Source organism: Aulonocara stuartgranti (assembly GCF_965226115.1).
Source record: "Aulonocara stuartgranti genome assembly, chromosome: 3".
Taxonomy (NCBI): Eukaryota; Metazoa; Chordata; class Actinopteri; order Cichliformes; family Cichlidae; genus Aulonocara; species Aulonocara stuartgranti.
The window spans coordinates 44603690-44629484 of record NC_138941.1 but is presented as its reverse complement, the minus strand read 5'-3'; the positions used below and the strand labels follow the sequence as shown (position 1 = coordinate 44629484).

At 37.3% G+C, this 25795-nt stretch overlaps 2 protein-coding genes across 4 annotated transcripts; one reads left to right on the top strand and one right to left on the bottom strand.

Annotated features, from left to right (window-relative positions):
• Positions 1-1265: 1265 nt before the first annotated feature.
• On the bottom strand, positions 1266-18084 carry slc12a10.1 (solute carrier family 12 member 10, tandem duplicate 1). Of its 3 annotated transcripts, none has more exons than XM_082526298.1 (28): positions 17933-18020; positions 12501-12700; positions 12084-12240; positions 10728-10859; positions 10196-10271; positions 9442-9537; positions 9079-9218; positions 8823-8933; positions 8606-8717; positions 8347-8477; positions 8169-8253; positions 7774-7931; positions 7484-7591; positions 6896-7019; positions 6667-6768; positions 5770-5925; positions 5503-5602; positions 5205-5316; positions 4930-5064; positions 4673-4779; positions 4380-4462; positions 4207-4275; positions 3650-3754; positions 3340-3451; positions 2928-3014; positions 2704-2839; positions 2412-2479; positions 1266-2154 (listed from the first exon to the last, which is right to left on the bottom strand). In XM_082526298.1, the coding sequence occupies exons 2-28, from the start codon at positions 12680-12682 to the stop codon at positions 2016-2018; spliced, it is 3123 nt and encodes a 1040-aa protein (XP_082382424.1). In that variant the 5' UTR covers positions 12683-12700; positions 17933-18020; the 3' UTR covers positions 1266-2015. The 3 variants fall into 3 exon arrangements, with proteins under 3 accessions (XP_082382424.1, XP_082382425.1, XP_082382426.1); XM_082526299.1 differs by having other exon boundaries at positions 7774-7823; XM_082526300.1 differs by lacking the exon at positions 12501-12700 and having other exon boundaries at positions 17933-18084.
• LOC309701973 (kelch-like protein 33) lies at positions 15613-24986 on the top strand. The gene is made up of 6 exons (XM_082526326.1): positions 15613-16303; positions 18003-18445; positions 19310-19552; positions 19634-19884; positions 22615-22785; positions 22991-24986. Exons 1-6 carry the CDS (start codon positions 15655-15657, stop codon positions 23517-23519), a joined length of 2286 nt encoding a protein of 761 aa, XP_082382452.1. The 5' UTR covers positions 15613-15654; the 3' UTR covers positions 23520-24986.
• Positions 24987-25795: the final 809 nt, after the last annotated feature.

Genomic DNA, 25795 nt, shown 5'->3' with positions numbered 1-25795 from the left:
TTGTTTTAATTTATGGTTAAAAGTAAAAGAAAAAAATGGTTAATTAGCAATAAAACTTTAAGCATTAACTTCTTTTTTTCTGGTTCAAAGTGTTACATTTAAATCTGCTTTAGTTATTCCCAGTACCTTCTACAGAACATAGGTGTTCAATTAGACTGTTGCATTGCTCAAATTTTTGCTGTAAGAATCAATAATCTCATGATTCGGATGAAGCAGACATATATATCATAGATAAGCATATGTCAAAGGAAAAAAAAAGAATTTTAAAATATTTATTTTATTTTTTAATTAATCAAAATTTGTTTTAAACTACATCACAGTTATCAGGGAGATCAATCCCCCCTGATCAAAGAGGCTGAAAACTCCTACAGTTATCGCTGTATTTAACAGTATCAATGGTCTGATATGGTTATCACCATGGTTATCACTCTGTAACTTATTGTTATTAAAAATCTGTTATTCATTGTGTGAAGTCAAAGAGACACAATGTTGTCAATGAAGGATGCCTTTAAAAATCTTTAACACTATTAAAGCTGATAATGTGACTAAGTGACATTTAAATTATTATATAGCATTTCATACTAATAGCTTTGCTGCAATGCACTTTACTCTACATACTGGTCTTTTACAGTATGTCTACTTACAAGTTTTTTGCGTAATTTTTATCTACTTATAGTTAATCTGTTGGTGATGCATCTCCATGTTATTATAACCCGTCTGCAGATTAATCCAGACTTTAGTAATGTTGCTTAGTGACAAAAATAATAACAAATGCCCCCAGTGTTTATTCCACATAATGTTGCACATGCTGCATATAGCTGTAAGGTGAGGCAGACTGAGTATTGATAGAAGTAATGTAAAAGGTTAACTGTACTTACTGCAGCCTATTTTTATAGTTACTGATATTCAATATTACAATGGGTGTAAAATTAGAGGGTGACTTGCTTTTTGGGAAAATGTCAAGTAGCGATTTGAGGAACAGCAGATTTTATAACAGAATATAAATCTTTTACAGTATTATATTCCTGCTGTTGCTTGTCAGCATTTAAATAGTACAACTCAGAGGTTTTAAACTTTTACCTTTGGAAAATATCAACAGAATAACTCATCTTAGAAGAGTTTATACATAATTTAATATTCTACAAAACACATCACAGATTAAGCAAACAAATATAAATGTAAAAGATATTGACAAATATAGTGAATACAATGTAAAGTCTAAATGTATTACTAATTTACATTTACTTAAATTATCACTTTCAAATCAACAATTTGTGTCTCAGTTTTCAAACATGGTTACATTATCGTGTGTTAACAACAAAGTTGGTGGTTATGTAGTACAAGTTTAACCATAAAGAGCAAAAAGTTTCCCTACCCATCAGTGGTGGACTGTAAAAGAATCCACTAAGTCTAATATTCTTCTCTGTTTAATTTACATTAGCACTGGATGCTACTTTCTCTTGTTACTCACTAAAATTGTCAGCAGTTGTTTTATACTTCATACTACATTTTTCACAAATGACTTAGTAACTAGCTTGCTAAAACAAGACAGTTTTGTTTCAAATATATGTTCAGTTAAACATTATCAAGATCTTGGATTCATTTCTTTGTTACCAGAAGACCTTTGATGTTCCAAGCCTTTGGGACTCTCCTGATGGGATGGACATAATTTTTCTAAAAGATGTCACCTCCTTTAGCAGTTTGATAAAAGTGGTGGCTTCCAAAATGTTCTTGCTTGGGTTGAGATACGGTGATATTCACTTGTATTAGGGGAGAGTACTTACAATGACCTTCTCAGAATCATTCATGTAACATGTGTCTATCTTAATTTTACGATTTGTCTCCTTATTATTCACCAGATTTGTTAAACCCTAATTTGGCAAATATTGCACTCTCTCTGTCTTGTTTTTTTTTTTTTTTTAATTATTGTTCACTTCTAAGGCTTGAATTTTTTAGTTTTGTGACTCCTAAAAATAAAAATAGTCCTCCATGACTGTCTCACAATAAAATACAATTTACTGGCAGTAGAAAGTAAGGACATTTTGCTGGTTTCCTCGTATGAGCACTGCAGGGCAATGAAGGCCACAGGTGAGAGTATCCAGCCAGGCCATGTAAAGAGCACTGGGGCAGTCACTGTGTGGCACAGGAAGACTCCTACGTGGGGAAGAAAAAAAATCATTAAATAACAATTACATAAGCAGGGACAGTAAAACAAGAACAAAGTCTGCTACATGATGGGTAGCAGGATAGTAATAGATTTATATTTTCAGTGCAGTATTAGTTAAATCCTAACGCATGATGATTTTAGTAAACTGTGTACATATAAATATGGGGACTATGAGGGAAATGGGAGATCCTAACTAACTTTGATTTCTATTAAATATGAATTGCGATATAAACCGTGTACTCACACAAGCACAAGGGCAGTATGTTGTGAATTCCTGCGGATGATTTCATTAAGCCGTACTTTTCTCTCAGACTGTAAATAAAGGAAATACAAGTAGGAAACTGACTTAGTGTCACATAATGTGGGGATATTACACAATCATGAGGCATAGATATATTTAAAGTGTTTTGCTCTGGACCTTTTGGAAGTCAATGATACACTCACACACAAACACTCACGCACACACGCACACACACACACACACACACACACACACACACACACACACACACACACACGCACACACACACACACACCTTTTGTTTGAAGGCCTCAAACTCTTTATCAGATATTTTCCATGGTTCTCTCTGTCTTAGCTCCTGATCTGTGACGCCTGTCTGCTGTTCATCATGCAGCCTGAAGGGGGCGACACTGTCCACAAACCTAGTCATGCTGCAAAGCAAAACACAACTGCTATGAAGAAAAACACGTTCACATAGGTGTGCCTTGTGGTGGTAATTGCAACTTTTTTCCAACATACTTCTTGGCTTGAGGGCGCTTCTCACTGTCTGTCATGACAATAACGTCACTGAAATGTAGACGAAAGCGCTTCAGCAGAGCCATCATTCTGAAACACACAACAGTCCACAAGTTCTCAAGTTCCAGAAATCATAAAGCACCCTTTCCTAGTATGTCCATAAACACCAAAGGGTCTGAAAGAATTACATCCAAACAAAGACATATCAAACTGCATGAAAACCTACATTTAATTTTTTCTTTTTGAAAAAACAATAAATAAATAATTCCAAATTTGTTGTCTATTGTAAAATCTTCAAACTGAACATTTTCAGTTCTTAGAGGAAAAGAGTAATTCTGAATTCATCTTGATAACCACAAATTTTGCCAATGCAAAAGCCAACACTTTCCCCCCGGGCAAAACAGAGTAAACCTACTCATTACGGCCTTCGTCCATGTTTTGTTCATCTCCGACGATGAAAACCCTGATCTTACAGTTACGCCAATGCTTTCTCCTGGTGATCAGGTAAGGTACCAGTAAAGTCAGTCCTGAAAATAGAAGAAGAACATGACAGCAGCTAAGAAAACCAGGCCAACTCAAATTTATTTATTTTTTTGTTTATTTATTAGAAGAATAAACCGAAGAGGCTCCTCTAACTTTTTTCGTTGTTTGTTTGTTTATTTATTGCTACACTGCCGGGCAGGACAGGGGGGAAAAAAGAAAGAAAAGCACTTCTGTGGGCTCACCTCCATCATCTGCTATCCAGTAGACATCGATAGACTTTTTCCCCTGGGTGTTCTGAAACACTGTTTTGATTTGATCACTGTTGCTGTTGTCGGACACGTCATCAGCTGCAAACACAAGAGAAAGCGTGTGTTATGTGTGGGCAGTGATTACTGACTTAATAATTAGAAAGTTATAATGCAATCTAAGGTGTGCCAGTGCAATCATGATTTCTTGTTCACTGTCCTCATCCTCTCACATATTATCCTAAGCACCATTGCAGTGCATATCAATTTAGGAAGGGAACAATCCATTAGAGGTACTTTAGTCAAATTAAATCAATTTAAAACTTTAATCTTGAACTTTAAGAAATGTAATCATAAATAGACCACTCACTTTATTAGATTTTGAAATTACAGAGTGGAAATCTTATTTAAATCCGATATCCTTTTCAGTTCTAAGAAAAATCCCTTCCCGTACTTTAGTTCACAGTAGTTATGATTTACAGATTCTGACTTGAAATTTAACGTGACTTGGTACAGTAATCTAATATGTACCTATGCACACAATTAGCTCTTACCCGATTCCCTGTCTGTAGACTGATGGTCATAATTTTCAGCAGATTCATCAAGCTCAAAGCCCTGGTTTACTAAAAAAAAAAAAAAGAAAAATATGTTGTCAACCGCTGCCACAAATGTATCATGTTGCTGTTAAGCACTTAGAGAATGTTCTACTTATTTATACTCATCAGACCTTCACAATCAAACTGGTCAGAGATGTCCAGCCCGTCCATCATCCTCAAGATACACAAACAGAAGTTGGCGTCAAATGTATCACTGAAGAAAAGCAAGAGAAGATGAGTAAGTTGAGAAGACTTTGTTCTTTTGCAACTATTCTTTAGGCTATTTTATAAATACTATTTTTTTACACTGCCTTACAAAGACAGTAAAAATACACACATAATATAAAATAAATAAAATAGCAATACTATAAAATACATGATTTTTTTCATATCTATTAAATGCACCATTAAAGGACCATCTTACTATATGGTGTTAATGTAATCTTCAATGCTTTCAGGTGAACTCTCCCTCCAGTTTGACTTGAAGCCAAGGACCAGAGTGTTGGGCTTCAGCTTGCCAAGACCAGAAGCCTTTGAACAAAAAGCATAAAATCCATCCTACAGGTAAGTATACAAACTAGTTCTAATGGCAGAAACATGCTAATAGTAATATTAATAATTTGTTGGTAACTTTCGGGGCATTTAAAGTCACATTACACCACAACAATATTAACTAGATACCTGCATTAAGTATCGAGCTCCAGTTCTGAGGCTCTCAGCTGTAAATGGAGTATAAAACGAACGCACTTTCCTCTTGTTCATCCATTTAACTAGCTGATCTGTAGCATCTTGTGGTCGTGTCTGCCTCTCAGGCTCCTGGAAAAGGAACTCAGGAACTCACATATCCAATTACAACAAAGGATAACTATAAAAAGTGTTTGGTGTGGCTATTTTGCCACAATGATGCTAATAATTTATTTTGTTTTCTTGTAGAAAAAGCTGAGCGGATGTCTCACCATGATAATATCGCCACAGATCATAAGACTTATATGTTTTGTGAATGAGCCAACAAAATCCACCAGTGCAGGTCGCTGGTTTGGAGGTCCAGTGAGGACTAGACACTGTGGTCTAAAAAAAAGACATTAGGGATCAAAGAGGAAGCTCCCGGATGAAATCCAGTAAATATAAATTCAAAACTAAAATCTATTAATACTATTAGAAAAGAGCATTAACGAGTACACTTATAGACTTTAGCACTCGTGCATGTTTCATGAAAAGCTTTGACCTGTTAAACTGAAATTTTAGATCACTCACCTAAAATTCTTGACGTGATCCTCCACACCAGTAAGTGAGACAGAGTATGACAAAGCCATGTTGTATGTGCCTGCCTGGACTGACGAACCCCAATTTACCTCTGTTGATTTCAAAAGACACTTACATGAGAAATGCAAAAAACAACAAAAGAAGTGTAAAGTACACGTTGATGCATTCTGTTCTATTTATGAATCTGAGGCATGTTATTCTAACCAAAGTACTGCTCAGTTCCAACTTATGCTCAAAAACGTATGGTTTTTGACTCACTTGGTTTATTGTAGTTGATGTATCCAAACAAAAAGAAGATTATACAGAAGGTGATTAGAGCAGCCCACCAGGTAAACAGGAACATCAGAACCACAGATATCACTGCGCCAAACAGAGCCGTCCATTTACTGTAGTAGTGAAATGAGGGCCTCCAACCTACAGGAGGAGTCGGTGAGAAAAGGATTATGAAGTGGCACAGGGCAGACTTTGTAATGCTACATGGCCAGAACTCTGATCCCAATGTCCACCCATTATGGCCTACATTTACATTATGTATGATTTCTTGTGTTTGTTTTTTAGGCATTACCAGCAACCTGCTGTTAAATGTTATAGAGCTTTGAATTGTACGTAGTTGATTTTGTCAAAATAGAAACACATTGACTCTCTTGCCAAAACTTTAACTAGAGAACTGTCATGCACTTAATCTCACAGCGGGTTAGATCTATGTGGACCTCTGTGTACGGAGATTTCTCCAATATAACTTGGTATGATAGATACAATTTTGGTAGAAGTGATTTGAGTGTTACATAAAACCTTGTCTTACCATCACTGGTTGTAGGAGCAATATGAGTTTTCACTGAAGTCAGATGGATGACCTCTTTTCCACACTAAGCTGCATATAAACAATTTGTTTTTTCTTCCGACCTCATAATGGGGGACTGTTTAATTTTGGGGCCAAGCAGGAATAAACTGGTGAGTGGTGGTTGTGTATGTGGGCATTTGTGCGCATGCTAAACTGTGGAAAATCTGGCTGTCACATGCTTTTATAGAGTAGCAAACTCTCTTATTAGTGTGACTGAACAAAATGTACTAAACCTTAGAAAATACCAAAACTAATGGTTTAATGTGAACGTGTTTAATATTGAGTATAGCTTAATTACTGAATATGTTACTCACCCGGGGAGTTGGTGATTGAAGCATGAAAGCAGCTAAAGTTTATAAGGCTGTAGGAACACAGGAAGAAGTTGGAGATCAGAGCTGCAATGGTGTTCAGCTCCGCTGTAATGACACAGATGAGAGAGTATTTAAAATCACACTACAAATTTAGAGCTGATAAGACATTTTATATGGGAATCACAACATTAGTAAGAGGTGAAAATGTGTTAGCCATGTTGATCACACCCACCAATGAGAATGAAGGCCACAGCAATGATGTAGCATAGCACATAAGCCCGGAGCGGCTCATCATTTTTCCCATAACCCTTTGCAAAGAACCCAATGTATGGGTATAAGTTGTCTTTGCACAGGCACTGATAGAGAGAACATAAAACATAAACAAAAAAGTGAGACTTTACTATGTTTATACAAACTTTCATTAATCAAACATTTGAGCTATAAGATGATAGCTGACTTTTAAACTGTCCTCCATGTTTTTGCTCCTTTAAAACGTGAATACACTTGAGCGATGATTTTAAAGCTATATGAGATCATGCTGTTTGCTTGTTCCGCTTTAGTTTACCTTATTAATCGTTTTCTTTATACTGCAGGTGACTTTAAAAATCATTAATTATAACTAAATCATTAGCAGATTCAAAATGTGCCCATTATTGTGTCAAAAAGAGAGCTGTTTTGTTTGTAAAGTCCAGGTAAACTGGTCTCTAATACAGCAATATTAGGTACATTGAAATTATAATAATGGATTCATCTTTTGTTCATCAATAAAAGTGCAAATGAATGCATAATGAATGCAATAGGAAAAAAGTTAATTTCTCACCTGAAAGACTTTAGGGGCAGAGACAAGAAATCCAAGAGCAGAGGACAAGCTGGCTGCAAATACCCCAGCAGTGATGAGGTAGTAGAAACCAGAAACCTGGCCCAAGACCTGGTTTGAGTCACCATTAAGTATGAGACAAACCAGAATAAAGTTTTAAATACAATGAATATAGCAGGAATATTGACAAAGAGTTAAAGATTTAACCAAAAATGTGCTTTTGTTTGGTTTAGTATCTTTCTTCCCAATAACAAAAAGGAGAAAAAAATGTGGCTAACTGAATGAACTAGTACCTTTGAATTGTTGGCCAGACCATATTCGCAATTCTTCTGCTGTGTACAATCTGTGAAGTTCCAGCCCATTTTACATCCAAGCCCCACACAACCATCAGTGAGATTTCCGGTCAGGATATCAGTCATATTTCCAGAAGCGTCTCTCACTACACATGACGCTAGAGGAAAAGTACAGATTTTAATGTAATTTTCATGGATAACCATGAAAATTTATTTACTCCCAAAAAGGCTGTATTGATCTCAGTTTGTGCTATTACCGGAAACCTGTTTCAGATAACAAGTCCCCAGCTTTATAACTTATAGAGTGCCAGGTTAAACACCTTCAGCCTCTGTCTTGTATTAATTAAATTATTTATACCTATTTAGATCAAATATGTATGTACTGGGTAACTTACCGACTGTGACAGAGATCATTAAATAGCTGATAGTAGTCCAAAAAATAGCCATGAGGGTGCCTTTGGGGATAGCAGTAGCAGGGTCCTGAGATAGGAAATACAATTAATATAAAACATTATGAAACGATGCATTCATATATTTCCTTTAAGGAGCATTTCTCTTTTATGTCCCTCATACTTTAAGGTCTCCAGAGATGTTGGCACCAGACAGGATGCCAATAGCAGAGGGAAAGAAAATGGCAAACATCTGGAAAAAGTTGGCTTCATTTCCTCTCCAGTTTGGTGTCAGGTTTTCTAAGAAGATCTCAGCTGGAAAACATGCCAGGTACAATATTAGGTAGTTATGAAAGAAGGAAAGAAAGATGGAAGAAACAAACAAATCAATTATTCGATGTGGTTTTTAAGACTATAGATTGTTGAGAGAAACCTAAACTTACTGCGGTATCCAAAGATACCCTGTGCCTGCTTTTCTATATTGGGAGGAATAAATGTGCCCACAAAGTAGTTGGATAATGAAACCAGAAGAACTAAGAAGAACAAAATCTGGGTCTGAGAGAAAAAGACAAATAAAGAAATCAAAAAGGAAGAGAAGTTGTTAAGAGACAAAACTTTGTCCAAGTACAACTGTCATGTTGAATATCAAAATGTGCTCACCTTAGACTCCCACTCCATTCCAGCCAATGAAATCAGCAGAAGAACCGTAACAGTGATCACGCCCACAATACGGACATCGTTGATTGAATCAACCATGACAACACCAAACTCCTACATCAATTAACCAAATTTAGGTTCTGTTGCATAGCATTTTAGTATGAAATATTATTTACATTATATATAATATGTCATCTTCTATTACAAAAACAAATCTACCATCCATTTAATACCACAAAGCACTTTCAATACATTTTACCTGCATTAGATCACAGGCCACCTCTGCAAAACCAACAGTATTGAGTGCACAAGCCAAAGCATTGGCAAAGGAAAAAACCACCCCAATTGGTCCTCCAATTTCTGGACCCAGAGTGCGGGAGATCATGAAATATGCCCCACCTGCAGATTATTTCAGACAAACAAGATTGTTAGAATATATCCTAAATACAAGGCTAGATCCTACATACACATTTGAAAAATTACAATTCTGAGCTCAGCTGCAGATTTCCAGTCTTAAAAGGCCCAACCATTTTTAAAGGTGTCCCAAGTATTCTCATATTTTCAGATTCAAACTGTATATAAGGTTTATTTGTCTGACTTCCTACTTTGAAGAGTGACTAACCTGAGATCACCCTCCCATTAGTGGCAATGGCAGAGATGGAGAGGGCAGTTACTGAGGTCACTGTCACAGATATCAGGATAATAAGCCAGGTCAACACTAACATAAGAAGAATAAAGTTAGGACTCATTAAAATCACACAATCATAAATTTTCAGTTATGAACAAATCAGGTTTACATCCTTCATCCAGAAAGGAACTTGTTTCTAGAACTTTCCTTTGCCCATGCATAAAAATTTACCTTACATGCAAATCCATATCTGAGTGTATATATTTTAGAATATGTACTTTAATACTCAGCGATATAATAGACCCTCTATGCTGCCTTTAAAATTCAGCAATTTAAAAATTACTTTACTTACATTTATTCATCCCAGTGAATAAATGTAGTAACTGTGTGCTAAAAAAAACAAGCAGACTCACACATAGTCAGCACTTTAAAAAACAGCTCACTTTTCAAACAAGGAAACTAGCATTTCTCCCAATCCCATATTTTCATTTCCTGGTGAAGTTACTATACTTGACTTCATTTGTCAATATTTAGATATCATTTTTTTCCCTTCTTTTCAAACTTTCACGCTTTCCTATGATAAAACTCTACGAACAATGTGCTCATATTGATATGATTAAGAAACTAACTAAATCAACATGACCCAGAGATAAGACTATATGAACAGGCGTGGGGAAGTTTTACAAGAAAATGAAAGCAAAAGCAAAAGAACTGAACAAATGGAGGAGCAAATGAACTGATTACTCACAAATGCCTGCCTGAGAAGTGATCCAGGACAGGCGGAGGAACAGGATTACTCCCCAAATATTAAGCATACAACGAACCTGTGACCAAAATGAAAGTAATATGTTTTTAATTAACAGATCTTAAGAGTGATCAAGATCAATTATTTTGTGTATTTTTAAACTTTCTATCGCAGCGGTCCCCAACCTTTTTTGCGCCACGGACCGGTTTATGCCCGACAATACTTTTACGGACCAGCCTCTAAGGTGTCGCGGATAAATACAACAAAATAAAACTAGTACCGGTACCGAAAAAAAGAAGATTTATTCATAACACACGTGAAAAGACCCAGGAAAACCGAGTTAACGATAAAAACGATAACAAAATAACGCTGAAAACCGATAAAAACCCTGAAAACCATACATTTCAGACCTGCGCCTCAATTCTCGCGGCCCGGTACCAAACGACACACGGACCGGTACCGGTCCGAGGCCCGGGGGTTGGGGACCGCTGTTCTATAGGACCAGTGGATGCAAAGACCCAGAAGTTTTACTTACCATAACTCCAACAACCCAGCCAAATCTAGCAGGAGCTTTCTCCTCAGAACCTTGAGCCTCTTCACTTCCAGCATCTGTGGCCGAAATCTCACAAGCTCCTGGATCTGTGTTGGTGTTTCCTCCCTCCACTTCCTGAAAATAGTATAGAAAATAGTACATTGTGTATCAACCAGAAGTTGAGGGCAGAGGCCCTGGTATTCTGATTCCTATTAAGGCTGGCTCATGGGACATGGAACATCGCCTCCTAAATGGGTAAAGAGTCTGAGGTAGCGTGTGAGGTTGAGAGATACTGGCTAGACATATTCAGACTCACCTCAATGTACATCTTGGACTCTGGTGCCACTCTGGTGGAGTGGGGCTGAACTCTGTTCCAATCTGTAGTTGCCTCAGTAATATACGGCAGGCAGGGGTAGGTACACCCTGGTGCGCTGCTTGTAAGTTGGGGCTTTTCCCAGTGGACAGTGGGAGTTGTTTCTCCATAGCTGCTAGCTGTCATTTATGCTTATGTGGTGAAGGACAGTCTCAGCATTCACTGGTGAGATGCTGAAGGGTGTTCTACTCCATTGTTCTACTGGGAGGCTTGTACGCTTACATTGTTAATGAAAGGGGGGCCTGAAGTGCCATGATTGGGAAGAACAGATTGCCTGATCTGACTCCAAGTGATGTTCTGTTGCTGTTATTGTTATGTCACCCATAAAGGTGTTCATGCATGCACATGTCATTAGGACACCCTACGTTGCAGGGTTGATGATTGATTTTTTAACTGTATTATCACATCGCTTGTGATTATACGCTGAACAGTTCAGAAAGCCCAGTTTTTACTGAGCAGAATGTTGGATGGTGCCCCACCTCGGGCATCTATTGTTCCACTGGAATAATGAACACGATGTTAAAGCATAAGGATGTAGAAAACTGCACATGACACCAGGGCACCCTTGGACGCAGGGTTGCCGACCCAGCAGGTCATCTGCTAATTGGAAAGGTTGATGTTCAATCCCTGGCTGCAGGACTGGTAAACACTATAGCAATTCTTTACTAACTTGCCTCAGAGGCAGGGCTTAGTCCAAAGCCCTGTTGAACGTGCATGTCCAGTTTTGTTAAAAGTTTCGCTTATTTCTCATTAATAATCGTCACAAAATAAATAAATAAATAAGGTTTTGCATTAACAACTTTACCGTAAAATGATATCCCTTGCCTACTGTGTTTTTCAGACCTGTGAGAATCATTTCACTGTTTGTAGAGGCCAAACATTTCATTTCCTAGTGGGGTTAATTCCCCTAGGTGGTGTTACTGTCAATATGCAATTCTTAAAAGACAGCAGCAATGAGAAAATGCTCCCAGAAGTGGAAAACTCACATCGAATGCTTTGCGGAGAACCTCCAGGGAAGGTCTGCTCCTTGCCTGCTGGTGTGGCAGCGTGCTGGCATAGTGCTCCAGCTGTGGCAGCAGGTCTATGGTGCTATAGAAGGAAGATCTCCGCAGCTCTATTCTTGAGTCCCGCTGCTCTGATGTACTGTTAGAGGGAAAAACATGTGAACTGAGAAACTATAGCAAAGATTAGTAAATGCGGAAAACATATCTATGATGGTAGGCTTTAGTTCCTTTAATGGACATTCGATTCTAATAATTCCTTCCTTCCTGAAAATCTTTTTTTTTTATTATTATTATTATTATTATTTTGCAAGTTCCATTTTTTTCAAACAGCTGAGTGGAATGATGAGGAAATTATGCTGGGGTGGAAAATAAAAATAGACACAAGTTGATAACACAAACCTTGAACCCTCCTCTGAGATAATGATCGCTGGAGGAATTTGGTGGCTAGCACCTTCTCTTCTGTTGTTGGTCTCAAAATGGTGTGAAGAGTACCTGGGTGGCCCTTCTTCACCAACTGAGAACTGGACATGGTGGCGAGTACCTTGACCCACTATGGGACTTTTGGATATGAACTGCCCCATTAAAAGACCAATTAAATCCTTTGGAACAATATGGAGAGCAGTTAGAAGTGCTGATTCATATTTGTTAACAAGATTTGTGTGTGATTTTCTGTTTTCTATTTTTCAACAGACACTCAAAATATGAGTTTATAATTGATAATATTCTTTTGTACCAAATATTATCAACATTTATATTTGAATCATTTGATTTTATCTTTAGCTTTGTGTTCAATAAAGAAAATTGAAAAACTAAATTAACCTTTTCAGCTTAGCACTTTGTACCAATTGTCATATTCTAGGCATATATGGCATGCAGGGTAGAATAAAGTATTAATTCTCTGTCGTTTTGGTAGAAAAAGCAACACATGCTATAGTCATTTTATTTATCACTGAACCAACATCTTAATGAAAATACTGAAAACTGAGAAATTAAAGTTATCTTATTGTGAATATAAAAAGCTTGTAAGAAAAATTCAGCAGGATTAGATGTAATTTTGTGCAGTGGGTGAGTACGGATAATGATTCACCCTTACAAAAGAAGCTCATTTGAGTAATTACTCTCATAATAGTTGAGTTATCAATGCAACATCAGTGTGTGCTAATGTCTTATTTCTAAAGGACATGAACCTGGATAAGAAATAACCTTCACCAAAGCAGAATATTCTTAACTCGTGTTAGTATTTTGTCATTATTATTGGAATTAATTTCCCATATAAATATATTCTCAAATGTGGTTGAAATACTATACTAGCTACAATATATTACAATGAAGTACTGGTAAAAGTATCATGTAAATTACAGATCATATGTGCAGAAATCATTTCGACTGATGTGTCAAAGGAGAAAATAGTTGTTTTCAATGATGTTTAGTTTAGTATTAAAACTCACAAAAGTACACATTAGTATAAATATTACATGTTGTTAAACCTTTGACATAATAACTTTTACATCCAAAAAATTTTAGCTCCTTTTATAGAAAATGTTAAACCAAAAGCAGTACTTACAGTGCCTTTCTTTGCTTGTTGAATGAAGAGGGAAAATCAGCCTTTGTTCATTTCACAGTGAAATAATTGGAATTTATACTGTCAGTGAGGTAGGTGACATCCCCTCCCATTTACCTCATCCCCCTCCTTTCAGGCAAAAACTCACACACATACACTAATTTTCTTGCCTACACACACACACACACACACACACACACACACACACACACACACACACACACAATAAATGTTTATCTGAGTTGTGTTATCTGAAACACAAATAAGTTATTATATTGGGCTTTGGATAAAAATTAACAGATTGTTGTTATTATAATAATATTTGTTTTTCCAATACCTTAACCTCTACTGTTATCCATTTTCAATATCAGGTTCTAGTACCTGTGCTCTTAGAAAACACTTGGCTATACAGCATAAGAAACCTGAGTTTCAGGCAGAAGCAGAGTGTGGAGTAACAGGAGAGTAATTGAGTTCTGCTGAAGCAACTAAAGATGAAAATATTTTTAAAATGGAAATATGTGTCATAGAATACTTTTTGAATGATCTTCTGGCTTTTATCTGATCAGAAGTAGAGAAAAAAAGAGAGAATTTTAAAAAAGCAAAAACATTAGGTAACAAAGTACCCTACCAATGATATTTTCTACAGGAAATACATTTTTTTTATTTCCAATAAAAATCTTTATCTCCAAAAACAAAGAGCTGAAAACCTGATTTTAATTTTGTTTGCAAAAAAGTTATAAATAACTGTTATTTAAAATAATAACTGTAGAACTAACATAACAAAGTTAATACGTTTCAAGATGAGTAACACAGCTGATCTGTGACTCAGCCTACATGCTTTTCATCAGCTATCAGTGTCAATAATGCACAGGAAGGAACTTTCACAATGACTGCACTAAAAACGTTTTCAGGAACTCTTCTTCTCTCTCGTTCTGTTGTGTAACAACTTTTCAACATGGATGTTAAAAACTGAATTAATTAAACACATAATGAAACAAATATTATTGTTTTTTGGGTTAATAGATTTTCCTGATGTTACTTTGAACACAATTTAAAAAACGTACGCTGGACATAGTGAGAGAGTGTTTTATTTATACTCATTAATGCTTTGTCAGACTTTAGACACAGCAGTAATGGCTGTGTTATTGTTGTTATTTAAGGTATTTGGGCAATACTGTCTTCTCAGTCTTCGTTTTCACCTTCAGTCCCTTCATGTAATACTTCAAAATACTTCACTTCATGTTGAACTTTTTTAAGCAGGCAGTTCCTGAGCGTACTGGAAACTTCTTGTAGTGTAGTCTTTATAGTGTCAGTGCCATGCTATAATTAAACCTGCTCTAGTGCCTTGTGCGCCCCACATGCTCACAATGCCACTGGTCAAAGTCACTTGTTCCACCCACACTGCTAAAGGAAAAGCAAGGTAGGTGCCTATGCAGAGTCTTAATCTAAAATAAGATATTAACCAATTGTAATCAAGCAAGACTCGTCTTAGTACAAAATTACAATAAGTCGTATGCTGCTGGTATTTCTAATATCTCGTGGGAAATTGTTCTTACGAGGACGTTTACTGTCAAAATGAACTGTAAGTTGTAACATGTTGAACTCTGTGAAAAGGTGCAACAGACAGATGTTTGTGTCTTGACACATTCGTGTATTACAGCATTGCTAATAAGTGGCCTCCTGAACTTAAAGGTTTGTCATGATGACAATATTGACACTTTTTTTTAGGCTAGGTTGTGTTTTCTTTGCGTAAAAGACACTTCAGAGGTCATGAGGACAATTGATTCATGTCTAATGTTAAAGTGAATAAGTACAGTGGCATTTCCAGGAATAGAGTAGTCACACTTTTCTAGTGTCTTTATTACTGACTTATCCTGACTCTCGCTGTTCTGCCTTTTCTCTCTTTGTACAGTGCACGTTGAATGTAAACATCTGGCGGTCTGCTCTGACACAAGCAAGTCTATAAGGTGACAGTGCACACAGCAAGACATTATGAGAGGAAGTGGAGCAAGCGGAAGAGAAAGTGCAACACATGTGGACAATAGTGGCATAAAAGAAAGCTCAAAAACTATTCTTCAAACACCAAAGCATATACCCGACTCTAAAGCTCAAGAAACTCCTCACGGCCTTTCTTCATGTCTCTCAGAGAATTCTGATCTTATCTCTTACAACTTCTCTTCACACTCAGACAGACTCTTCACTCACTTACACAACCTTTGCAAGGAAGAATTACTCCTGGACTGCACCTTTATCGTTCAAGGAAAATCCTTCCAAGCTCACCGGCTTGTTCTAGCAGCTATCAGTCAAACCCCAAATGCATTTTTAGGTTCAAAAGAAATGCCAGGGCTTGGAGTGGGAGAAATTGCACAATGTTTGACACCAGTTGGGTTAAGGGCTATCATGGAGTTTGCATATTGTGGACATGTGGCCATGGACTTGAGTAAAGAGCGGGTAATTGAGGAGGTTTTAAATGCTTCTCAATGTCTCCAGATGGAGAGGCTGAAAGAAAGTTGCATATCAAAGATCAAAACTTCTGCTGCAAAAGAGAGAGAGAAGAGCTTGGCTATCATCAGAGACATGTGGAAGAGAGGAGAAGGATGTGATGTCACAATACAAGCAGAGACTGGAGAGAAATATTCAGGTGAGGCCCAAACACTCATATATGGGATCATATATGACTTTACATGACTTTACAGTGGTAACAAATGATAAGTAATCTATGAGGAATGTCCACTAGCTGACCAGTGTAGCCTTTGAGATTATGATGTAGGGTAATATGACCCGAACAAGGTTTAATCTCTTAACACCCAACAATGACACATCTAGAATTAGAATTAGAGCTGGGACTGCTTTTAGTCACATGCTGAAAAGGAAAATCCCCAGAAACTAGAGTATGTTACTTTTCAACTTAAGTTCCATAAGTTCATACTGGCATTAAAGTTTTTCTTTTAAACAGTTTTCAATTATAGTGCTTTGAAAAGATTTAGATTGTTTTAAATAAATAGTTACAAGAAAATTCCCAAAGCATTTATTTCAGATCTGCAAATGCATACTGCCCTTCATTTTTATTGTGATCACTAAAAGAGAAACAAATACTGTTCTTAGATCTGGTCACATTTCATACAATTGTGGTCAAACGTTTCCATGAACTCATTATGGGTTTGCATGTCATGATAATTTGGGAGTTTTTAATGATTTCTTTCAACTGATCTTTTCCCAGAGTGGAATCATTGTATATCATATGTCTGTCATGAATTAAATTAAATGATTTTGGATTTTCTTTTATGTTTCTGGCTTAATTCTTTTTGGATATTTGACTACTCTTCTCAACAGAAGTGGTAGACTTCAATCAAATTAGTTGGTTTGATACCTGGCTTTAATTATTTTCAGTAGGGTTGAGCTCAGGGCTTTAGGTTACAAGACTCCATTTAAAGCATTACTCAAACGTACTGTTTTATAGCATATAACATGGGGTGTTGTATGTGTACAAAAAGTATATTGTGTATGAAGATGAATGTATGTTTTGTATGTAAAATCTATTAACTGTAGTAGTCAGTCAGTGTAGTTGTTCTGAAAGCAGTGGCATTATCTGTACACTCTGAAATGTATATCTGAACAGTATACAACACAGTATATTGTACTGTTGTATTATATCCAAAATAAATCTAAAATAAATTCAAACTTGTGCATCAAGTTCTTTTTTCCTTGAGTCACTAAAGACGCATGCTGCACAATTGTTCCACCCTGGAAAAAGAACAGTTCAAATAAATCATATAAAAGTCCTAAATTGCTATGACATTTATGTACATGATGAATGTGTGTAAAATTCTGACCACAACTGTAGCTGGTGTGCAACTATTTTACTCATGATAATCACATTCACAGAAAGGGTGACTGTACTACACGCTCCTCCACAAACTTATAGATTTCCTAGAATCCTTTTCCCAGAATAGTTCATAGTGTGACAGTCAGCTGTTGTTTATGCAGGTAAGAGAAATGGAATGTCAATAATGTCAACACAAAGTAAATATATACACAAAATCATGTCATTTACTAATATAGGAATTTTTTTTAAATGTTAAAAATGTGTAATTTCTTGGTGACACATGCTGACCAGACATGTGCTGCTGTAAAAAGAAAAATTAAAGACAAAAAAAAAAGCATGACATAAACACAAAATGATCACCCGCTGTTGTTTTGAAGGAGAAAGTAAACTGGAAATGCATTTCCAGTATGGTAACACTAGGTGGAGTTAGAAACGTTTTCTTACCTTGTGTCTTTTTCTACTTTATCCGCATCTCTTTCTCTGTGACTTTTTATCATCTCCTGACTTTTCTCAGCACATCGTGTGGTGTTAGCAGCAGCTGGGGACTATTTCCGGGCATTGCTGTGCGGAGGGTTACGGGAGTCTTGCCAGGAAGTGGTGTGCCTGCGAGGTGTGTCGTCTTGGGTGATTGAATCCATGCTCTATTTCATCTACACCGGTCAGCTCAGACTGAACTGGAGTCGGATTTGGGAGCTTACAGATGCCATGCTTCAGTTCCAGCTGGAGGGGGCGCTGTCGCTGTGCATTGAGTTCCTGCAGGACAGAATGGATGAAAGCACATGTCTAGATGTGCTGGTCCTGGCTGAGACCTACGGGCTGGTCCAGCTAGGGCAGGCAGCCGAGGAGTATATTGCAGCCCACTTCCAGTGCGTCTCTTATGGGGAAAAGTTCAAGGATATTCCCTTTCACCTCCTTGACAAGCTTCTTAAGAAGGACTCCTTGTCTGTAGAGAGTGAGGTAGTATTTTTATTTCTGGTGGTCAGTCATTCTTTTTGTGTTTAGCTTAAATTTCTCATCACGTGTTCCTCCTTTCGTCTATCATATCTAACTTTTTTTTCTCAATTTTCTCAAATTTCTCAATCATTTTATCTGTTCCCAAGGTAATGCCAGGGATAACAGCTGTTATCCATGTGCAATGCAATGGGTTTGTAATTCATTTCATTTTTATTTTTATAGCATAAAATCACAGTAACAATCATTTCAAAGCAATTTATACTGTAAGGTAAAGATCCTGTTATAGTAATAACAAAAGGGAGATAACAACAATGAAACGGTCTACTTTGAGCAAGTGCTTGGAGAAAAACGTCTTTTTAAAAGGATGAAACCTGTGGCAGAACCAGAAACATGCAGCAGCTTATAGGCTTTTAGCTTCACAACTAATGTGCTACTTATGCTTACAGTTCAACAGCCTTATATAAAAGAACAAAAAATTGAAATAAGACACATTTGTATTCAGTGCTGTTTTGGGGGTCTTTACATACTTTATAACTGCAAAGTTTGACCATTAAAATATTAATTCTTTGTATTTACAAATGGAAGAGAAAATACAATTAGCCTAATGTAGTGTTCACAAAATGTTGTGTAGGTGACATTGCTCACAATTGTACACCATCCAAAGTGCAGCATTCAGTAGTTGTAACTGAAAATATTCCGTTTGTATATGTGAAAAAAATATAAATTATTATCTCAAATTTAAAATGAATAGATTTTCTCCATGACTTTCTTAAGGACACTTGGAGTAGTAATCACAGGCTATTTATGCAATTTATTGTTTATTTTGTAAAATAATATTTCTAAAGCATTTCTCTTCTTTATAATTAGATTGTGGTGTTCAAGGCAGTAGTGAGCTGGGTGGAGGACAACCCTAAAGAGAGACTCCAATGCCTGTCCAGCCTGCTCCGTCATGTTCGGATCACACTCTTCAGCTATGCTGAACTTCAGGAGGCCCTTAGTTGCAGCATCTTACTCAGGAGCCCTGGTGCAAGGAAAACACTGGTAGCCCTCCAAAGTCTCATTGAAGGGGATTACAGAGGGCCTAAATATCATCCTCGCACCAAAAACCAGGTTGATACTCTTTTACTTCACTGATGTTTGGAATTCAATTAAAGCTATGTCCGTTTAAGCAATATTACCACTTTTCTTTAGGTCCTGATTTTGGTAGGTGGGGACACTGTTGATGATGAATTCATGAAGAGGGTTCCCAGCCAGACCCTGTGGTTTGCTCAACAGTTCCACCGTGGCCCCGGTTTAAGAAGGAGCATAGAATGGAAACCATTTGCAAAGTTTCCTGAACCTGCGCGATTCAGACACTGTGTCTGTCTCTTGAACAACAAACTGTATGTGTTGGGAGGACGCAAATACTATGGAGCACTGGACATCCTCAAGTCAGCAGTGAGGTTAGTGTTGTGTGGGTCACAGATGTCATACAGACATCAGAGGTGTTTGTGGTTGATTTTGGAAAAGAGTTCTTCTTGTACGTTGTACACGTGCTTGATATATAAACTGTCAAGATATTAACAGCTTTGTTTGAGTTCAGAGCTCATCAACAGCACAGTCATTGGCAGAAGAGATTTTTTTTTAAAGGGACTCACACAAACCCTGAACTGATACATTATGCAACTTCCTCCTTGAATGAATTGCAGAAATGTGTGTGCATGTTTGCGTAACTGCTGTGTAAATTTAGTTAAATGTAGCTTTTTAATCTGTAACTACAACTACATGTCTTTTACTCTCAGAACCTTCTGATCTTGTGGGATTTTCCTGCACATTCACATCTAGAGTTTACAGAAAAGACCCCCCAAAAAAGGAAATATCCAGTGAGGTCCAGTTGTCTGGGCAGATCTGTATTGAATCAGAATCATTGTTAATTGCCCAAGTTTAAAGCGAGAGAGAGAGATAAAAAGTGGGGAAAAAACAAGTTAGAAATTAGAAATTACACAAACTATAGTGCAAAACTGAGTAGTGCAATATGCATATGACTGCATGATATGAGTGGATTATTTCATCAGAGTGAGGGAAGTCTAGGGGCATAAATGTTCTTCAGGGATGTGAGCGCTCTGCAAAGATGTTTTCTGCCCATTATATAACCCTGGACCTTCAAAGGATCTGAATAGAGGGAAAATCGGTGCCTATGATCCATTCTGCAGACCTAATTGTCCATTGCATGCTGGCCAGGTAGTAGGGGTGGTGTAATGGTACGATTGACATTTCTTTCCACACTTTGGGCATTGTTTAAACATCACGGCCTACCTCAGTACTATCGCTATCATGTCACAGTGAACCAAAATTTCTATGGAATATATGCAGCACCATGAGAGTGGGTAAAATAAGTATTTTACACGTTACCATTGAGATGAAATTCTCACCAGATGTCAATAACAAGCCATCCGATCCATACATGCAAGAAACCACAGATTTTCATAAATTAGGTTGTGTAATAATGAGGAACTTTACTTTCTACTCAGGCTGGTTACTTTAGGTTCAGTGGTATAACAGCATTTATGCTGGGAACTCAAAGTGGGCTGGAAGGAGTGCAGGTGTGTTGTTGTGGCTTCAATACTTCAGAGCATTTAGCTGGCAATGCAGAAAAGAAGGACACTGAAGCAATATTAATTTCAAATCACATACTGGATCTATAGAAGATTTGCTTTAATAGATCTTGTATTTTTATATTGCAAAATGTCCTGCAAAACAAACTAAGCTATAGTTACTTTGTGTTATGCAAATGTTGCATGAAAATACTGGGTGGTGTTGTCCACAGTAAATGGGTTAGTTTCCAGCAATGTGGGGAATTTATTATGAATTCACTTTATTTTTATTGGTGCACAGGGGCTGGTCGGTATTAGGTTACATCAAGTGTAGTAGACTAATTTGTATTTATACTGATAATGCTTAGATTAAGTCACTGAATTACACCATTATACCAGCTTTATAGAGTCTTGTATAAAGGTAATATACAGTATAGTGTCAGTATAGGAAATAGAAATAGGTCAAGATATCTTGTGAAACTGCTGTCTTGCCCCGCCCCAATTTCCTTTTAATTTGTGTGTTGTCCTCTTAAAACCTCTTGTGTATTGCGATTCTTTTCCCCATGCTGAGCTACTACACCGCAAACTGTGGTTACCCCACATGCTAGATCTCAATTTTACCCCTGATTGTAATGATTGTACTATGTTCCTGTGTAGGTGTGGAGGGAAAGTACATGTACAATGAAGGCAACAGAAAAAATAGTTATTTTTTTTACTTTCTTTCTGCTGGTGTCATACATTACAGATTAAACATGAGTACATTAATTTGAGTTTAGATTTGAATAATAGTTACATTCTCTTGTACTAATATTATTTTATTACAGTTTTAATATGGTTCAGTTGCCTTTGCATAAAATCAGATGGTAGAATTTTCCTATAAGAAATGACTTTTGCTGTATTTTCCTACTTTGAGTACATTTCATAGCCTATACGTTCCCCCTTTTATTACTAGAATAAAGAGGTTGATTCATTACTTCAAATTTTACTGGCGTATTTGTTAGTGTCATGAAACGGCTGTGGCAAGCAGGACGTAGGACCCAAAATGCAGGACACTCAGAGGAGTAAACTCAAAGAGGCTGCTTTATTGCAGTTACAGGACAGAACTCCAAAAACAAACCAACATTAGAGACTAAAACTAAACGCTAAGAAACCTGGAGGCAAGAGACTAGGGACAAGGAGCACGGAGGGAAACACACACAGTATGAGGGGACAACACGACACCCACTGAGTGAAACACAGGGCTAAAATACACAGCTGGGAGTAATCAAACACAACAAGAACAGGGGAGGCCAAACTAGACCCACTGACATGAGACACAGACAAAGTAAAACAGGAAACATATCACATAGATGCGGACTTGACAAGGGGATACAGCTGACAGGGGAGACAGAGACAAAATCGAAGTTCAATAAGAATGCAAAACTCAAAACACTGGGTCACTGACCCAGGACTGTGGCAGTTAGTATCTATCTAATTTCTAAGTACAGAATATCTGTACTTTTTCCATCTCTGGCAATCAGAAAGCAATCCTGCCACTTAGTGCAAATTAGTATCAGCTGGCTCAGTCCTAACTGACAAGCACAATCCCATTTCCCTTAGGTTTGACCTGACACAGTGCAAATGGGAACAGCTCCCTGATATGTTGCATCAACGGGACTACTTCTCCGCACTGTGCCTAGATGGGAAGGTTTTTGCTCTTGGGGGAAATCGCAATGACCATCAATACCACGATGCTGTGGAATGTTACAGTCCTGAGGAGAACACCTGGAGGTGAATACATTAAGTTATGGCTTTTTTTATATTCATTGATATCTTATATCTTGAGCTCTTGTAGGAAGAATGTATTTGAAGCACTATAAAAAGGTTAGTTTAAGAGTTCTGTGTCTATCTTAATGGGAGTAACTCCCCCCCCCCCCCCCCCCCCCCCCCAAAAAAAAAAAAAAATCCTTTTCATTTGACTGTTGTTGTCCTGCAGGCTGGCTCACCCTCTGGACACAGCTGTTTGTGGCCATGCTGCAGCTGTTCTGGATGGGCAGATCTATATTTCTGGTGGTTCTGACTCCCATCACCATTGCCTCTCATCTATGTGGCGCTACCATCCCTCCCGTGGCTGTTTTCCCAGATCACCCATGAGCGTGGGAGCAGGACGTGCAGGCCATACAATGTTAGCTTTAGGAAGGCGGTTGGTAGTAGCTGGAGGGCTACAGCCTCTCTGGATAGGCTTTGGAGATCAGCTCTTGTGTGAGCTGTATGACCCTACTCAGGACTCCTGGTCCTCGTTTCCCACTCTGCCTCGAGCTCATCTATCACCAGGAGGAACTGTACTTGATGGTAAATTGTATGTAGTAGGAGGGTCTTCAGCAAACACAGCAAGGGATACCAAGTGGGTGCATTGCTATAACCCCAAAGAGCAATGTTGGGAAAACCTGGGTGCTATGCCCTACCCATATACTGATCTGGCAGCTTGTTCACTGCCATGCCCAGACGTGGTTAATCATCAATAAAATCTTTAAGTAGTAGTTGATTCTCTGTAGTGGTTCAGAGTGTTACATGCAAATCTGCTCTTGAAACTCAGGAGTCTGATAACAGACTATTGCACAGTAGAACAATTTAAACTGATCCAACAATGATTACATTTGCAAGCAGACAATAGGTTAGGTGTGGACCACATTAGTCAAGTCAAGCAGATTTTGATACTAATTCCTTCCATGAACCATAAAGGCTCTTGAAGCCCATCAGATATTTTTTTTTGCCTTTTGTCAGTTTTTTTAAAATTCTGACACAGGTTTGCGCTAGCTTAACTGGTAGAAGTAATCAGAAGGTTGGTGGTTCGATCTCTGGCTGATCCAGCATGCCAAATATCTTTGTGCAAGATACTAACTGTTAACTCTAAACATTGTTCTCTCCATGAATGGGTGTTTATGTTTGCTAGAAAGCACTTGCATAGAAAAACCATCGAAAAAAAGTTGCTTGTATGAGGCAAGTTGTGTAAAGTGCTTTCTATCTAAGCTTAGAGTGCTCAGTTACAGTAGAAAAGTGCTATATAAGAACCCTTCCATTTGCCATTTACACTATCTGAAAATGTCCTTGCATAACCTAACACCATAAAATGAATCATTGAAACTAATGAGTCAAGAGAGAAAATGCGAGAGCAAAACACGTGGAGTTGAGCTCAGATTAGATGTGAATCTGAGCTCACTAAACTAGTTTTCCAAGTAATCATTTTGTATCTTGAGCAGTTTCAACAGAAAGCTTATCAATGCTGCCATAAAGTAGCAGCCAGTGCATTTCAGGTGCATGAAAACGCATTTTCAAATACCACAGTGACACTGCTTCATTTAAAATACACAGACACACAAATAAAAACAAATGTTTGTAGGCAATGGATGTGATTATTTACCTTTTGCTAGTTTGAATCAAACACCCTCTGGCAGCACAAGCACACTAACATATTTTTGTATGCTTTTGCAAATATTTTGAGGTGTTAATACATGTCATATCAAAGTATACTGTAGTATATGAATGCACTAACTTTTCTGTTTAATAACATCACAAGAAGACTAATAAAAATGTTGTGGCATTGCACATGTATAAACTAATTCTAATTTAATGTAATGCTTTTTAACATATTGATCTGAGGCCCAGATGAGCCCCCACTTGTGATGGTAGGACACACCCATACAGGTCAAAATCACAGCAGGCCCTGCTAAGGCCGTAACATGTACAAGAGAAATGACTCAACAAAGGAATTAAGATCACAGAGAATGCATCTGTATATGGTCCAGATGTCTGTGCTCCACCTCCGCCTAAAGATGCAATGAAATATTCAAGTCAATTTACTGTTGTACCCAACTAATTCAGTCAGTTTGCAGAGAGTTTTGTCTCCCATTTCTAATGACTGTATATTATGCAGAATCCTGCACAATTGTGGACAGGCGCTATTTCAAATGTGTTTTCTATTTAAGTTCAGTTTAATGGGATTAATGACATTTTAATCTTTAACTTTCATTCAAATGTTAAAAATACACATAAAAAACAGACATCCAAAAGTAACTTGACATTTTAGTTAAAATGCTAACTACATTAAAATTTCAATAGTCCAAATTACACTAAATGAGGTCACAGAACAGTCAGTTTTCTGCATTGTGATACAGAATTGGCCTATTTATCTGATGTTTCACACGTCTTCTTCATACGCAGCTTCCCAGCTTGAGTAACAGAATTAGGTTGCAAAAACAAACAATGAATAGCTCCATTTCTTTGTAGTCTGTTCTAATCATGCTATCTTTGACTGTTGTTTTCTTTTCATGCTTATTTTCTGTTTACTACTGATAAATTTTCTGTATCGCAAGCTGTTTTTTGCATCTGGAAATGCACTGTTTGAGGCATGCACATTTGCAAAAAGGAGGTTTCTGTGTTTTTGTCGTCTTTGAAGTGAATTAAAGTGGTATTACTGAACACCGCTGTGACCTGAATTCTATGTTTCAGCTTAGTCATAAGTGAATATTGACCTAGTAATGAAGAAGAAAAAAAAATAAGATAACAGCAACAAAAAGAAAAGTACATGTAGTCAAGGCATTTTCCATTTAAACAGTTTCCCAGTGTGATGTGACTATTTGTTTTTGTTTTATTGTACAAAATCACAATTGAAGCTACAATTTAATTTAATTACATTTTATTTATACAGAACCAAATCACAACAACAGTTGCCTCAAGCCGCTTTTACATTGTAAGTTCAAGATCACATAGGTCAACAAAAGTGGGGAACGTTTCTCCTGGA

Excerpts from the sequence above, each read along its gene's own strand:
- slc12a10.1 (XM_082526298.1), bottom strand. The coding sequence starts at position 12,682 with ATGGGGCAGTTCATATCCAAAAGTCCCATAGTGGGTCAAGGTACTCGC. Across the intron at positions 5,065-5,204 it reads TCTGTGGCGATATTATCATG|GAGCCTGAGAGGCAGACACG; the intron begins GTGAGACATCCG and ends TTCCTTTTCCAG. Across the intron at positions 3,755-4,206 it reads GTCTACAGACAGGGAATCGG|CTGATGACGTGTCCGACAAC; the intron begins GTAAGAGCTAAT and ends TTGTGTTTGCAG.
- LOC309701973 (XM_082526326.1), top strand. The coding sequence starts at position 15,655 with ATGAGAGGAAGTGGAGCAAGCGGAAGAGAAAGTGCAACACATGTGGAC. Across the intron at positions 19,553-19,633 it reads ATCCTCGCACCAAAAACCAG|GTCCTGATTTTGGTAGGTGG; the intron begins GTTGATACTCTT and ends ACTTTTCTTTAG. Across the intron at positions 19,885-22,614 it reads ATCCTCAAGTCAGCAGTGAG|GTTTGACCTGACACAGTGCA; the intron begins GTTAGTGTTGTG and ends CATTTCCCTTAG.